The 15,393-nt window shown below is 53.7% G+C and overlaps 6 protein-coding genes across 6 annotated transcripts; 4 read left to right on the plus strand and 2 right to left on the minus strand.

Annotated features, from left to right (window-relative positions):
- Window positions 1-466: 466 nt before the first annotated feature.
- Window positions 467-1,759, plus strand: LTR77_000892 (uncharacterized protein; the record flags this gene model as incomplete). Its single annotated transcript, XM_064798157.1, has 2 exons — window positions 467-745; window positions 824-1,759. The coding sequence occupies 2 exons, from the start codon at window positions 467-469 to the stop codon at window positions 1,757-1,759; spliced, it is 1,215 nt and encodes a 404-aa protein (XP_064664391.1).
- Window positions 1,760-5,444: 3,685 nt separating this feature from the next.
- On the plus strand, window positions 5,445-5,997 carry LTR77_000894 (uncharacterized protein; the record flags this gene model as incomplete). The annotated part of the gene is made up of 2 exons (XM_064798158.1): window positions 5,445-5,664; window positions 5,861-5,997. The coding sequence occupies 2 exons, from the start codon at window positions 5,445-5,447 to the stop codon at window positions 5,995-5,997; spliced, it is 357 nt and encodes a 118-aa protein (XP_064664392.1).
- Window positions 5,998-6,809: 812 nt separating this feature from the next.
- LTR77_000895 (uncharacterized protein) lies at window positions 6,810-10,451 on the plus strand (the record flags this gene model as incomplete). The annotated part of the gene is made up of 4 exons (XM_064798159.1): window positions 6,810-7,361; window positions 7,419-8,129; window positions 8,634-8,876; window positions 8,937-10,451. 4 exons carry the CDS (start codon window positions 6,810-6,812, stop codon window positions 10,449-10,451), a joined length of 3,021 nt encoding a protein of 1,006 aa, XP_064664393.1.
- A 104-nt stretch (window positions 10,452-10,555) lies between these two features.
- On the minus strand, window positions 10,556-11,704 carry LTR77_000896 (uncharacterized protein; the record flags this gene model as incomplete). Its single annotated transcript, XM_064798160.1, has 3 exons — window positions 10,556-11,315; window positions 11,371-11,497; window positions 11,569-11,704. 3 exons carry the CDS (start codon window positions 11,702-11,704, stop codon window positions 10,556-10,558), a joined length of 1,023 nt encoding a protein of 340 aa, XP_064664394.1.
- A 1,273-nt stretch (window positions 11,705-12,977) lies between these two features.
- Window positions 12,978-13,653, minus strand: LTR77_000897 (uncharacterized protein; the record flags this gene model as incomplete). Its single annotated transcript, XM_064798161.1, has 3 exons — window positions 12,978-13,286; window positions 13,340-13,455; window positions 13,509-13,653. The coding sequence occupies 3 exons, from the start codon at window positions 13,651-13,653 to the stop codon at window positions 12,978-12,980; spliced, it is 570 nt and encodes a 189-aa protein (XP_064664395.1).
- Window positions 13,654-14,046: 393 nt separating this feature from the next.
- Window positions 14,047-15,266, plus strand: LTR77_000898 (uncharacterized protein; the record flags this gene model as incomplete). Its single annotated transcript, XM_064798162.1, has 2 exons — window positions 14,047-14,402; window positions 14,504-15,266. 2 exons carry the CDS (start codon window positions 14,047-14,049, stop codon window positions 15,264-15,266), a joined length of 1,119 nt encoding a protein of 372 aa, XP_064664396.1.
- Between the last annotated feature and the right edge of the window lie 127 nt (window positions 15,267-15,393).

Below are 15,393 nucleotides of genomic sequence, written 5' to 3' on the forward strand. Positions count from 1 at the left end.
GGATTGCCTACTTCGTAGCTCCTTGGCCGCTTGTGCGGACCTATACGTCCAATATCAGACATCATTCGAGACATCCATCTGATCTTCATCGCATGGGTAGGCTTTCAACAACCGTTTCCGACATCCTTAGCGACTGGACCATGTTCATTGCTACATAAACTTTACGCTGCGGCCATGCGCACTATGCATGTATTGCGGTCGTAGCGGCAGAAGCATGGTGAAGGAGGAGGAGTCCTTCGATATGCCAGAAGTCGAAAACAGATTCAGGGTTCGGCTATCTCCGCAGCTTCCGCAGCCTTATCTCCGCTTACGTCAGGCGTCGATCCAACATCACGCAGTTCGCGAACAAAGGGAAGCTCCTCATCCTTTGCCTGTGGCACCTGTGGTTTCAAAAGAGGCTCTTGCTCTTGCTCCTCTTCTTCTTGGTATAGGATCTTGAAGGTCTACCCTCACCACAGCTTGCACCATGACGGCAGCGACAGCACGATCTACACCTGCAATCGACTTCAACTCGCAGGCCACCTTCCCCATCCGACTGGGACAGAGCGTGGTGAAACCTTCGGAGGCGAAGAAGTTCACGAGCATCCAGTATAACCATAAGCCTCCTTTAAAGGCAGCAAAAGATGCCCGATACAAGCTCGAGCCGTCGTCGGACATTTGTGAAGCACGGCTAGACCTGCGTGACGGCAAGGATGGGTACAAGTACGGTGGAAGGTCTACTGCTAGTCAAGAGTTGTATGCATTGGTAAGCAGAGGGAGTGGCAAAGACGCAGAGCTCGTGTTGGAGAGATTGAGAGATTGTCATGAGTTCAATTTGGTACAGACGCCAACGGAGAGTGACGCGGGCGTGCTGGCGGCCACATACCCGCCGTTGGCAACGGAGGCCGAAGAGGGCTTGTTCGGTGAAGACGATGACGACGCAGGACCCGTAGACGCGAGCAACCCCTGGGACTACCGCAACTACCTGAAACAGACCTCCACTGGCTCCAGGCGTCTTGACGGTGCAGCCAAGGCACCGGTATCAAGCAGCAGCATGTCGCAACAGCGCGCTGCAAGCTCGATGCCAGTGTCACGACCTTCTAAGCAATCATCAGGGCCACTACTTGCTCAGAAGAAACGCAAGGCTCCAGGTCTACAGAAAGCCGATGCCAAACGTGTCAAGGCGGGCACCGAGCCGCCGCGACCATCAGCACCGGATGTCCCACGTGTCCGCATTGACAGAAAAGCGTCGACGAGACGACCTTCGGTTGATGACTCTGGCGAGCTCATCCTCGAGAACGAAACACCCGTCACCGAGAAGCCGCCGAGGAGAACTGGAGCAATGGCGCTTGCTCTGGGTGGTCAGCTATCTCAGGGCCCGATCTCCTTGCGATCTGCGGCTAATAGTCCAGCAAGTATGGCTCCCTCGCCAATGTCTGCGCGGCCGGAAGGCATTGACGATGGAGAAGAATTTGAGTTTGGTGACAATGAAAGCAGTCCTGAAGCTGTTACCAAGGTCGACTCGAAGCAACAGCAGAAGGACGACTACTTTGGCAGCGGCGATGAGGATGACGAAGGCTCAACTGCAGACGCTGATGCCGACGTCGAGAACCTGGAACTACCGTCACCTGCTCAAACTCATCAGAAAAGCACGAACAGTGCTACTGCCGACGACGAGGACGATTTGGACAAACAACTGGCGCTTGCTATGGCAGAGGATGACGAGGGCGGTGGGCCGCCGCCGCAAGCGGAGAGTGACGAGGAAAGCGAAGAAGAATGATTGAATGCTGCTTCCTGTGATCTGGTGCTCTTTGCGGTTCCACCATGTGGCTCCATTGATCCTCCATGACCTTTCCCAATCTACCATCACGATGGCAACGCTCATTCACTGTTAGGACTATCCGTGTCGCTGTGTGAGTATCATGCGCACACTCCGGCTTGTGTTACTCATTGTCTTTACATTGCGGTTCTGACACAAATGTAGCAAGCCAACAGCAAGATATAACACGCCCGTTGCTCTTGATTTTCTTCTTCAAAGGTTCATCCAACATCTTTCCAGCCAAAGCCTACTTCCAACATACTCCCCATTCAACCATACATTCAACGAGTTTCTCATCCTTATACCACTGATAATTCAACCCAATAAAGCTAGCCAGATCATTCCACACCGACAACTTCGCCATGCTTCTCTGTGACTCCTGCAGGCAAGTAACCAGAACTGGATCTCGCGGACGTAGCTAACGAAAAGTAGAGAGAATGGCTTTCCGCAGTGCTTCGATGCCGACCAACGATGCGCAAACCATAGCGATTGGCGGGTACGCTTCGCCCATCTACTACCTCCTCCCGCGAGCAGCTCAGCGTCCAATATGAATCGATTCTATAGCAGCGCCCATCTGCCACCACCACCTCCAGTCCCCTCTCCGGACAGCCGCTTCGGTGGGATGTATATACCAATCGAAGGGCGCGATCAGCTGGAGATCGTGACCCCGCAAGTCGCCGCTCGCGCAGCCCAGCGGGTAGAGTCGGAGCTTCAGTCGGCGGTTGACTCTGGTGTACACTCGCCGCAGCTTTTGAAAAGCCAGTTGCCGCACGACAAGCCCTCACCACCGGAAGGCGAGCGGACGCCGAAGCGCTCAACGCATGAGCAGTCGCAGACAAGTGGCCATGATGACGCTGACCAGACCGGCGACCCGGGAAGCACACGCTCAATGCCAGAGAACCTGGATACACCAGGAAGAGGAGAGTCCGCATGTTCTCCGGCCGCCTCCCTACAACAGCCTCCTTACTCGCATAGCAGAGAACCCAACCCCGGTGCTCAAGGTCTTGACCAACGACCTGAAGATTCTCGAGCACAATCTCCGAGTCCTCAGCTCAGGCAGCGGAAGAGTGGTGACTCACGCTCTCTGGAACCAACTCCGAAGCCGCGGTCAGGATCTCAGTGACCTTCCGACACAGAGACCACTACAGCAGCTCAGTATCCTGCCTGTGGCTCTTATTAAGGTGAGAGAAGAGTCCTGCGCCCCGCCTAGCTGTACGGGAAGCAAGCAGGTACAGGGTGGCACCTAGTCGGGTGGCCGTTGAGAACTGTGGGTCTGTTTTTCCTCATGTTCGTCAGACTCGATCTGTGGCATTGGCACACAGCATCCTGTGACTATTTGCTGTTTCTGCATGGTATGTTGGAGGTAGTCCGAGCGTACAGAGCGTAGGTTGGTTGGTTTCTTTAGATCTGTTTCTCCCGTGCTCTGAGCAGTCTCTTTTTTCGGCTTTTTTAACATTCTTCCAACAGTTCTCTATAAATCGATATATTGTCTATTCTTCTCTACTCACTGAATTCTCGCTATTGTCTGTAGCCGCCATGGCCTGCCCTATTCTCTTGCAGGAATGCGGTTATGAATGGCGTATTTCCCGTCCTCGACCTATACGGTAATGAATAACAAGCAAACATACATGTTTGGCTATGCTTTGCTTCGACAGACTCATGGAAGACTGATTGCCACGTGGGCAGACGTGCTTGTGGTACTGTATAACTGCGACTGTTTACATTTCTGGACTCGGAAACTTAATCACCAACGCTCCCTGGACGACCGACCAAGTCACCTTATACGACCTACTTGAACAACGACATCTCAATCAGGTCCCGGACAACCAACCCAGCAATACGATAAACACAAACAACGACCTCTCGATCAGACGCTTGCAAACGATAGGTATCATGTCAGGTCCAGAGAGCCCCATGTGCGCAGGATGTGCTCAGCAGGGAAGAGAACTTTGCGACTCTACACAGTCGACTTGCGAAGACCACGCAAAGTACCTTGATTTGTTAATGGGGATCATGTCACGCACCACTGGAGCGCCGTGCGCATTCTGCCGGTAGGAACGATCCGTCGTGGAATATGCAATAGCATGGAGGCTAATCTCGTGCAGCAATGATGGCAAGAATCGTTGCCAACCACTTAGATGGCGATGCGAGCGCTATGTCGGGCAGAAGCCCGGCCTTCGGCATGGAGTGGCGAAGCAGGCGTATGAGGTATGGCTGCATGTTGATATCATAAAACACACGTGGATGATCGTCCACTGACGGTAGCCAGGATCTGCTCAGGTATCGCTCCGCACAAGCAGACCAACAGTTGGTCCGGAACTCCCGACTTCAGCCTAACACCCTTGAATCTTCGCAGGATGGTCAACAGACGCCGGAGGGCGCAGAAGCTAAGCCTGGTGAAGGGACTGTAGACCCTGCAAAGTTGCAGAAGCAGATGCGCTCTTGAGAGACGTCCCTATGCATTCCGCCTTGAACAAATAGGAGCGGAGACGAGGAGCTTCTCGCCAATGGTAGGGAAGTGTAACCTTTGTTAGCCATGACAGCGTATAACGTGCGAACACTGATCAATGCCAGGAAATGGTGATGCAGAGGTATTCTCGAGCAACGGACTACGAAATAACACCTGACGATGACCACCTCGAGCCCAGCATCAGTTCCGATCTGGGTAGGGACACGCAACCTTCGGGAAATGTCGTAGGATTGAGCGCTGTCGGTGATCTGACGGAGAAGCGTACCGCAAGAGTTGGTAAGCGAGTAGAGATAGGAAGTCCACTGTGTCTTGCCTTTCTTAAGTCTTCAAGGAGCTGCAGCTGCAGAGCTCTTCCTTTCACGCCTGTCCATGCCCAACACAGCCCAACAAACATCCCTCCGGTGAATGCGAACGTACCGCCGAATTGGCCAGAAGAATGCATATGAGGATGATTGCTCATTCTCCCTCCTTGCCAGTGCTTCATCATGCATGGACCATCATTTTCGTTCTCCAGCGGGCCCACTTTCCACCCCAGTGATTTTACAGTCGCCTAGGGATGACGGACCCGGTGCAGCACAGCCTCAGTACCACCAGTCACCCGCGCATCAGCTCTGCAGCGGTGCCGCACAAGTCGAGCGCGGCATACCGGGTGCGTTGCAAGGCGTTGCACACCGAGGTGTCACCGTGGAGGGAGCACCGGCTGGGCAGCAAACAGGTACGCCCAGGGCTCCAGAATAAGATGCATCAAAGCACGAACAGTCTTTTGAGGGATATGGACACTAGCCCACAATGCACTACTCCCCAGGGACCGACAGTCGTGGGATAGCTTCCTCAGAAGAGGAGACAGGGGGGCCAGAGGACAAATTCGGACAGAATGTCGCCATCGAGGACTTGCTGGCCGCGGGAGTAACTTCAGCACAGGTCGCCAACGCAGGCCGGAGTGTCCAGCAGAGCATCGCTACCAGACAACCGAACAATCTATCTTATCCGACAAACAGCCATACGCAAGGTCAACCTCATATCCAACCTGGAACAGCATGCCCAGTATGCCGAACGGAGCCAAACGCCGCTCCGCCGAACAGTTATAGCTGGCCATTACAGCCTGGCTGCTGCTACTTCTGCGGCTCCAACTTATCTTCCGAGTAAGGACAGCAAGACATCTATCCATCATCGACGATGGCCAACGCAGGAGCCATCGACACCAGCAACTTTCCGACGCCCGGGCAGAACTCTAGTGGGCGAGAGAGGCATGATGGATTGCTGAGCCCAAAGACCAAAGAATGGCTCGCTAAGCAGAACAACAAGCTTGCGCGAGGTGAGCGATTGACGCTCATGGATGCTGGGGCGAAGGAGTTGATCGAAGCTGGATTTGCGGCTATAGAGAACGGGCCGGTGGGTAGGTATGCGGATCGTATGCAACAGTGAACATGGTCTCCAGTGTGGGTTGGAAGCAGGTTTGCCATGGGATCTTTTAGCAGCAGCAGCAATTCATTCAATTGTCTTTCTTTTGGCAATACTGATACGTCCCAATAGTCTTCGTTCAATCGTTGGCAACATACCATCCACACCTGCGAAGCCTAATAGCAGCATAGTCTCTCCTTCCCTCTCAAACTTGTCCATCGGTCAGCAGTCGCCTCTCGGGATCGACCAGATTTGCCAACCAGACCATATGATGAGAGGCCTGGCTTTACGGGTTTGGGCGCAGTTTGTGACCAGCAACGGGGCTTGACCGAGCATAGCTAATAGCTTTGAGAGAAACACCGCCTAAGCTTGTCTCCGGTCAAGTAGTCGCTTGCTGGTTCTTTTGGCAAACAGGCATCATGATACCTCTTGTCCCGGAGGCTTGAATGCCACACCGTCGCTGTTGAATGGCCGAACACTGCAGGAACGGCCATTACAACGGTTAAGATCGATGATGGCGTGTCGTGTGTATGAGGCTTCATCTCAGCTCGGGCACCTCGGGTCCGAGACGAACGGAATTTAGCTTGGCTTCACGGAAGTTCAGTGCTCGTGTTGCGGTTTTTGTTCGTAGACATCCACGATAGAGTGAAGCCAACTGTTTATACAGGCAACCGCTAAATGATCTTTGGCGCTCGTGATGGACAGCTGGGGAGAATCTAATAGTTAGCCAAAAATAAGCCGACACGTGATCTGGCATCCGAGGAGCTCGCCGGGCCCTGCACCCTGCTCCTGCTCCTGCGGCCAATTCCTACTCCTGCTCCTACTCCTGCTTCCGCCCGTACTTTCGTTTCTACTAGCAGCAGGTGATTCGCGCTTCTAGGAAACAGCTATACGATGGAATATTTAGCGGAAGTCCTACAGGCTGACCGGGGACCGTCGTCAAGCTATCTTCCGTCGGGCGTTGACTCTCCGGACACTCGGGCGCCTGCATGGAGAGGCGAGGTATAAGAGTATCTACGGTCTCCAGGATGCTTCCACAAGCCATTCGACATCTCCTCTGCCAACGGTATTCGCTTCGAGCCAGGAACAACTCACGACAAACTCCCGTCTAATCTCAGGACGGACTCATCCTCTGGCACAATGGCCGCCGAACCGCTCAACGTCCTCGTGTCAGGCTCTGGAATCGCTGGCAGCGTCTTTGCCTTCTGGCTCCTGAAAGCACAACCCAAGGCGAACGTCACCATAGTCGAGCGTGCCCCGTCTCCTCGCCTCACTGGAGCCAGCGTCGACATTCGCAGTTCCGCGGTAGACATAATCAAATGGATGGGCATGGAACCAGAGATTCGTGCGAATTCGACCGGCGAGGAAGGGATGGCATGGGTAGATACGAACGGCAAGCCTTTCGCCACCTTCAGATCTACTGGCCGCACAGATTACCAAAGCATGACTTCTGAGTACGAGATTCACCGTGGGACGCTGGCGAAGATCTTCCTAACGCCCTCTGAAGACAAGATCAAGATGATCTTTGCCGAGACTGTGGATCACTACACGCAGTGCGACGACGGCAAGGTGGATGTGACATTTACGAAGAGCAAAGACACGAAGACCTACGATCTCCTGGTTGCGGCTGATGGCTTGTCGTCGAGGATTCGTGGCCAGATGCTGAACACGAAGCCGAGAGAGCAGATCCACGTAAGCTCATACTTCTTTTCTCCTTCCCAGGCTCGCAGATGCTAACAGATCCGACAGGACCAGGGTGTTCACGCTGCTTACTTTACAATCAAAGAGGACCTCCTACAAAGCCGGCTTGCCAAGTGGCACAACGATACGAAAGGACGGGTGGTCCTGCTGCGGCCTGACCCTGACCCTGCTGGCCGTTCACGAGGACACTTCATCAACGCGACCCCGAAGAACGACGTCGACATGAAGCGAAGGCTCAACAACGCGCTGAAAGAAGGCAACGAAGCTTACATGGACCTGATGGAGGAACTCTTTTCTGACGCCGGCTGGCTGGCGAAACCTGTCCTCAAGGCCATGAGGGAAAGCGACGATTTCTACTGCAGCCTTTTCGCACAAGTGCGGTCGCCCCAGCTGCAGAGTTCTGGCAACGTCGTGCTCCTCGGTGATGCTGGCTACGCAACACCCGGATTTGGCACTAGTCTGGCCATCATGGGTGGCTACGTGCTTGCCGGAGAACTGATGAACCGGCCTAGCGATGTCCAAGGAGCGCTGGCCGCCTACGAGAGTCTCATGCAGCCGTTTGTCAAGAAGCAGCAAGGCGACACCCCCGAGTGGTTGGTCTTAAATCCACAGACAGCATGGGGCATCAAGATCCGGGATACGTTGCTGTGGGCCGTGGCGGGCTTGAAACTCGACAGGCTCATGATCATAGTATCGCATTGGCTGGGCATCCAGGAGGATAAATTGGAGATGCCAAGTTACCCCTGGCCGGAAGAGAAGGTGGGTTGATGGTGTTGATTTGGAGCGATTCAAAGTTTCTTGAGATGCCATAGAGTTTTTTGTAAACCACTCTCACTCCCATATCGTCGTCGTCTGTCTAAATATACTGCGTACTGGTCAGAATCTCCTTCGAGGAACCTATTTTTGGTGCAACCCAAGGTTTGCTAAGCTTTTGACGCAAATGCTTGTCGTTTCCACTCCTAGCCTCCGATGTTCCACGTTGCACAAGATGGAGCTTGTACGTCGACCTCAGTTAGGGCATGAGACGTCTCCTGTTGCTACTCGACTGATGGTCCCCAGCGGGACTTTTGTCAAAGGTGATGCGAAGGAGTGAACGAAGATGCTGATCCAAAATTTCCCTCGTTTCAGCCCGAGTCTAGAAGCGGCACGGCGGATGTGGCTGTACCCGAGTGGTAGTAATCGGCCGCGAGGCGCGTCGCCAGAGCCTCCTTCTTCCTCTCATCTACTTTCGACGATGATAAGGACCGTCCACTGATTTTTTAGATGAGTGCAATGCGGCTGCGATGGCTCGCGAGATGCTTCATCACGCTGTCGCTCCTAGGAACGGTCTTGGCCACTAAGAGCAGTAAGCGAGAGCAGTGGAAGCCGCAGGCGCAGAAGTACTCGGACGATGGCAAATGGTTCGTCTTTGCCAGTCGACCCGATATCAAGGCTCCCGTTTGGGAGATCAAACGCTACAATGAGACTGCGTTAGCGCCTGGACACTGGCTCGTTGCTCCATATGAGGTGAGTATGACTCGCTGAAGAGATATGGTTTTCACTAGAAGCTAATATAGCAATCTGCAGGTCAAGACCCAAGAGGTCGCCGGGGAGCCTTGGGTAGGTCCCCACATCTACGACGAAGATGGCCAACTAGTCTGGAGCGGCACGCCCACCTTCGGATACTGGAATGTCTTCGACTTTTCCACGAGTGAGGTAGATGGCGCTCTCCACCTGAGTGGCCTCGACTGGCATAATCAGAGAGGCGTCGTGCTCGATGACTCCTACCGCTTGAAGAGAACAGCATCCTCGCTGTCGGAAGAGGACACCTTCCAGAATATGCATGGCTTTCACGTCGTTGATGATGGCGCCCATGCCTTGGTTCAGATTGTCCGGCGATGGAACGTGCCACCAGATATTACCTTTGAAAGTGTCGGCTACAACCATACTTGCGAGGCCCATTATCAAGGATTTAGAGAGGTTGACTTGTCCTCTGATCCAGGCACCGAGACGATCTTCGAGTTTGATGGTCGCAAGATCGGCCTCAATGAGTCGACGTACTTCAGCTACGGCCCAACTGCCGAGACCATGTGCAAGCGCGGCTGGGATCTGCTTCATGTCAACGCAGTAGACAAGTGCCCGGATGGTGATTACCTGATGTCAGCACGGCACACCGATGCGCTGTATAAGATTTCGCACGAGACTGGTGATATTGTGTGGCGGCTGGGCGGAGTCATGTCTGACTTCGAATTTGGTGATGATGCGAAATTCACAAGACAGCACCACGCTCGGTGCCTTGAACAGAATGAGAAATACATCACTGTCTCGCTCTTCGACAACGCAGTCGGCGAGCACTATCAAAAGCCATCTCGCCGCACTTCTCGTGGCTTGGTCTTGTCGTTGGACTTGCAAAAGAAGACTGCAGAAGTTAAGGCTCAGTACGAACTTCAAAAGAACATGTTGACGGACGGTCGAGGTAGCTTCCAAATGCTTCCTAATGGCAACGCTTTTGTCAACTGGGCCGTCTCAAGCAAGATCACGGAGCATCTACCCAATGGAACAGTGGTGATGGAGGCGAGACTCAAGGCAGGGGTAGACACATACCGGGCCTTCAAGTCGCCATGGGTCGGCAGACCGGCTTCGCCGCCGGATGTTCACTCCGAGATGGTGTATAAGGTACGAGGACAGGTGGCGACGGTCATCTCTTTGAGTTGGAACGGCGCGACGGAGGTCCAAAAGTGGAATGTCAGAGGGTATGGCCTGGATGGGAAAGAGGTGCGTGTCGCAGATGGTGTACCACGGAACGGCTTTGAAACGCAGTTGGAGTACGAAGGCTTTGTGACGGATGTGTACGTTGAAGCCGTCGATCAACATGGCAGGATTTTGAGTACATCCAAAGGCGCTGGGAATGTGGCTTACAAGACGATGGATCCGGACGGCGAATACATATCGCCATTTTGGATCACTGTTGCGATCGCGGCCGGAGCAATTGTTGGTGCCGGTGCCCTTGCTGGGTATCGATACCTCGAAAAGCGGTTCCGCAGCAGAGATAACGGCCAGGAAAAAGGCCGCTATGAAATGGTTGAACAGAACGAAGGATAGATACTGTAACTCAGTGTACGTACACCCCATTACTCTCCGCCTTGTCACTGCTTTACTCAATTTGGTCCATGTCATGGCTAGTCTGCACAAACCATACAGTGAGCTCAAAGCGTTACCACCATCTTCTTCGCACTGACGCCCTTTTTCAAGATATCCATGCCTTTCTGCAATGACTCCAACCCTTCGCCGGCGAGCAGCGGCTCTGGCAGGCATCTATGTTTACCCTCCCGAAGCGCAGGTATGAGATACTCATCCCAAACCGCATCCGTCATCTCATTCATGCCCATGATTTTGACCACTTTGATGTTTTCAGAGACCTCGAGTCTCGCCTGAGGGTCAAGCACTCCTAACAAGCCTCCACCCAGTGCCTCCAGGATCGGGATGCAGAACTTGTACGAGTCTTCCGGCAGCGAGATGCAGTCAAGCACACCGGCGAATTCTCCATTCGACGCTTTGACTGCTTTGACAACATCGTCAACCACGGAAGCTTGATGGTAGTCGAAAAGTTCCGCCGCTCCGCAAGACCGACAGAGATCGAAGTTGTGCGGACTGGCGATAGCGATGGTCGTCACGCCAGCGGCTCTGGCAACTTGCAGAGATTGCAGCCCAACGGCAGAGCTTGCTCCCCAGATGACGAGGGTTTTTCCGGAAGGCTCTGGGCTCAGCGATGGGAGTGGCAAACCTAGCCCTTGCCCTGGAGGACCACAGAGGCCGACAATGGCCGTATTGAATCCCACTGGAAGCACGCTGGCGTCGGTCAAAGTCACGTCGTCTGGTAGCTTCTTGGTCTTTTCGGCACGAGCGACGGAGTACAGTTGGTAAGCCCCGAATCTGGGATCGCCACCGTATGGTCCAAATACGAAACTGTGGTCATGTCAATTTGGGCCGTACTCATCGAGTTTGCGGCTGGGAGACCTACGCTACCACCCGGTCGCCTTGCTGGACGTTCTCGACGCCGGGCCCAACAGCGTGGACTTCGCCTGAAACGTCGTAGTCCAGGATGGTTGGCCACTGTTGGACTATGATGCCGATGTCCTGGATCTTGTCTGTTGCTGGGTGTCAGGCTCACATCCCGGTTGAACGAACGTTCAGCGGAGAAGGAAGTCTTGGGACGTACTTGAGACTGGGTTGATTGCGATCGCTTTGTTGCGGATCACGACCTCGCCTTCGCCTGGCTCAGGCATCGCTGCATCTCCTACTTGCAACTTCTCTCCTTTCACATGAAGCCATGCCGCACGATTGATGGAAGGCATTCTGCGTGCTCGAGAACGATCGGCGAAGTTGATGATCTGGCGTCGAAGGGTGAACGGAAGGTTGCGAAATCAGTATTGACTGGACTTTTCCGGAAAGTTTGACTCCCATGGCTGTAAAGGACATCCTACGTCAATATATACTGTATGTTTTGACTCCCGCAGTGAGGCTCGACCTGCAGCCTGTTTGCATATCGCGCTAATTTAGCGTCGTGTAGGGCTTCGACAGTGCTTATTCAGGACTTGAGACAATCAGACAGCACACGATCGCTATCTCCGGGCACTCGTCAATGCTGTCGCCCGTCGAGAGGAGTACATTGATTGTGTATTGGCCAGGTGATTTCTAAGATCAAATCCGCGGATTTCAGCAAGGCCACCTCCGCGTCCGAGATCGCAATTAGCTCAGCTCTACCATTGATGGTTTGACAACTCGAACTGAGTCTCAACCAAACACCACCATCATCACCATGTCAGTTGAGCTTACACGTCTCTGCCACGTCGTCGCGAAAGTTATCAACGAGCGAGACTTCGATTACCAAAGCCCAGAAGCCCGCAAACTGGTCGATCAACACATCGCACCGCAATGGGAAGGAAGACTCGATACAAAATCGTACACGATCAACTTCGCGGAGCAGACAGAAGTCTGGCGAGAAATGACTGAAGACTTCCCTGATGTGTATTTCGACCTGATCGAAGTCGATTGCTATATTAATAAGGATCAAAGAACAGCCCAGGTAATGATGCGAAGTTCGATGACTGGACGAAATGGCGTAAAGCTGGGGGCGGCATGTGAGATGATCTGGATGTTCAGAGGTGGAAGATGGGTGTGGGTATTGCACCATGCGATGCGTGGGCTGGATTGCCCTTATTTCTAATGGTGGATTCTCTCGTGCGCAACGATTCTGCTCAATCGAACGTCCGGCAGCGGCTCATACGGTATACCGTCTCGGAGGTACGCATGGCTGAAGACTCGTTAAATTCCAACTGGACCAGGATGGAAATCCTACAGCTTGTGGAGAGCGGGCTCGGGTATCGATACGACCATTATCGCAGGATATCGGAATTCCAGATGAACTCCAAAGGACCGTCCTGGCAATAGCGAAAGCCACTCGGGGGTCTTCGGAAGCATGAATGTACATTTTGGCTGATGGAGTCAGATGTCGAGACCCTCAGTAAATATGGCGGGCCGCGTAACAGGTGTTTTGGGGGCAGCACCAGCCCTTCCCTCTCAATCTTCTGGCCCAGGAGCATCGGCAGGACCACGACGAAGTTCAGCTCACCTCGCGAGCCGAGATGAGTTCCTTGAGCACTCGGGAGTGAAGATACCCAGATTCGTCAACCAGGCTGCACTACTAAATTCGCTGTCCGCGGTTTCGATGAGCCAAGGAAAAGCATGGCCTCCAGCAGCAGGTGTCGCCTCAAGGATCGTTATGCCGACAACAGGATCCGGGCCCGGATCCGCACGCCATCGGACAACGACTGTCGAACAAGTATGCCACATGTTGAGTAGTCTCATCGAAATCATCCGCTGAGCGCCTTGACCTTCGAAGAACGATTTCCGGCTTGTCATCGTAGGGTCATTCAACTGCACCAGAAGTCAGTCCGATTGCGAAAACGAACGCATGCGTGCAGGCCTACTGGTATTGGTCTGCTGCATCCACCGTTGACTAGAGTATTGGTAGAGCTGGCATAGGATGAGAAGCCGACCGCGATCGATTCTTCTGCAAGGGAGAGGGAGAACTCGTTGTAGGTGGCTTCGAGAATCGATAAGTCACAAGCCACCTTTGACTGGCATGAGGGTACTCACATTGGAGGTTCTGCCAATTGCTAGCTACTTGTTGTGCATCCTCGATACTCATGCACTGACTTTCAGTTCTTGTTGCTAGGCTGGTTTTGCCGGCGACCAGGGCCACCGCCATGAGCAGGCGTAGCAGGCCTTGTAGATCCGTCATGTTGTGCTTGGTGACTCAGACTTCGGTAACGAGAAGATGGTGTTATTTATTGCCATCTGCTCCATCAAAACGATAAACTTGTCATGCATTTTCATCGGGCGATGGAAAAGGAGATAACTAACGGCTGAGGCTGAGGCTCGCCTTTCAGCAGTGCAGGGATCTTCGGCCACAAGTGTTGCAGGAATGATCGAAGCTCGAGACGAAAACAGTTGACTCCATGAGCTGATATCACTAGTTCCTGATCGTGGAACACAAACCCACTCCTAATGATCGGGCAGGCCGCAGTGACGATGCCAGTACTCTGCGCCCAAATAAACCCAATGGCACCACGTCGATCTCGACAAAGCATGTCTGCTCCTCGTCTGCCAGTTTCGGGGCATCGTTCGCTCGCGCATGGCGGGACTCTCGCGCGTCCACTGGGTAGCACCGGTGGGCATGATCCTTAGCCTCCTCGGAAGCCTGCTTTTCGCACTGGGTCACCATCTATTCTACGCATCTCTCGCTGGCAGTAGCGCACCGACCGGAAGCTACACCATCGCCGGCACGGATGTGTCGCAACAACAGCTCAGCACCGCTGTTGGCACCGCATTTGGATTCCTGGTCAGGTCCTGTCTGGTAGTTGGCATCTCCGTCGCGTTCTTCCAGGCCTTTTGGAGAGCCGTACGAATCTCCCCCGATGGTGCTACACTGTCAAACCTTGACAGCTCGTACGCCATGCTCTACGATTTACGCGGCTTTCTGAAACCAAGGTTATGACGCAGTTTCCCGGTTCCGATCCTGGTGGCACTGATTGCGTGATACGTTCCAGAAGATGCAGCACCATCAGGAAAGGCTAACGCTAGCGATGAAGGTATGTACCAATTGCCTCCATCATCACGCCAGCGACACTTTCCGTACAAAGTGCTGCCATTGTCCCACCGCCACAGAAGGACGTCAAAGTCCCAAAATTTGACTTTGCCAGTCTCGACTTCCTAGCTCCCATCCCCGAAGGGCCAGCAGGCTTCTGCTTCGACGGTCCAAGCCAGCCAGTACAACGGGTTGCGGCGGCGGTCGCGGCTCAAGGCCAGATTCTGCCCATCTCGCCGCCAGAGGCCAACGCCAGCTGGACACTTGACTTCCGTGCACCATCGTTGCAGTGCCATGACTTGCGTGGCAATGAGAAAGTCGATGTCTGGACCAACATCCTTGACCAGTGGGGAAACGTCTCGGACTGCCATTATTCCTACGGCTATCTAGCCTGGACGCCAACGCCTGGCAGTTCAAACCCGTTCATACGGCAATCTTCGAACAGCAGCAAGACTGTGCTCCAATCTGAGCATCTTGACTACGGCGTACCTCCGTCAATCTATGTTGCTGCCATACCGCAGATGTCACAATTCGCATTTATTCCCTCAAACTCCGACACGCAGGAGAAGTGCCAATTCTTTGGATCCAACTCGCTGACCTACACTTACCCGGTCGCGGAGGATCTGTGTCTGCCAGGCTTGAACCCGCCAGAGTGCTGCGGGCAACAGGCCTGGGCTACAAATGCGACGCTCTTACGATGCGACATCATTCCTGCACCTCTACGAGGATCTTCACTAAACCCTCATCCGCGCGAGCCAGTGCTATGATCCCATCCTCGACAATCCTTTCCAGCGGAGTGATGTTTGTGATCATTGCTTGTGTTTCGACCTTGCCCTGACCAAGCAGACGGATCACATTCTACCAATCAGACCGGTTATGCGAGAGAGACCCTCG

Source organism: Saxophila tyrrhenica (assembly GCF_035928015.1).
Source record: "Saxophila tyrrhenica strain CCFEE 5935 chromosome Unknown scaffold_1, whole genome shotgun sequence".
In the NCBI taxonomy this organism is placed as follows: Eukaryota; Fungi; Ascomycota; class Dothideomycetes; order Mycosphaerellales; family Extremaceae; genus Saxophila; species Saxophila tyrrhenica.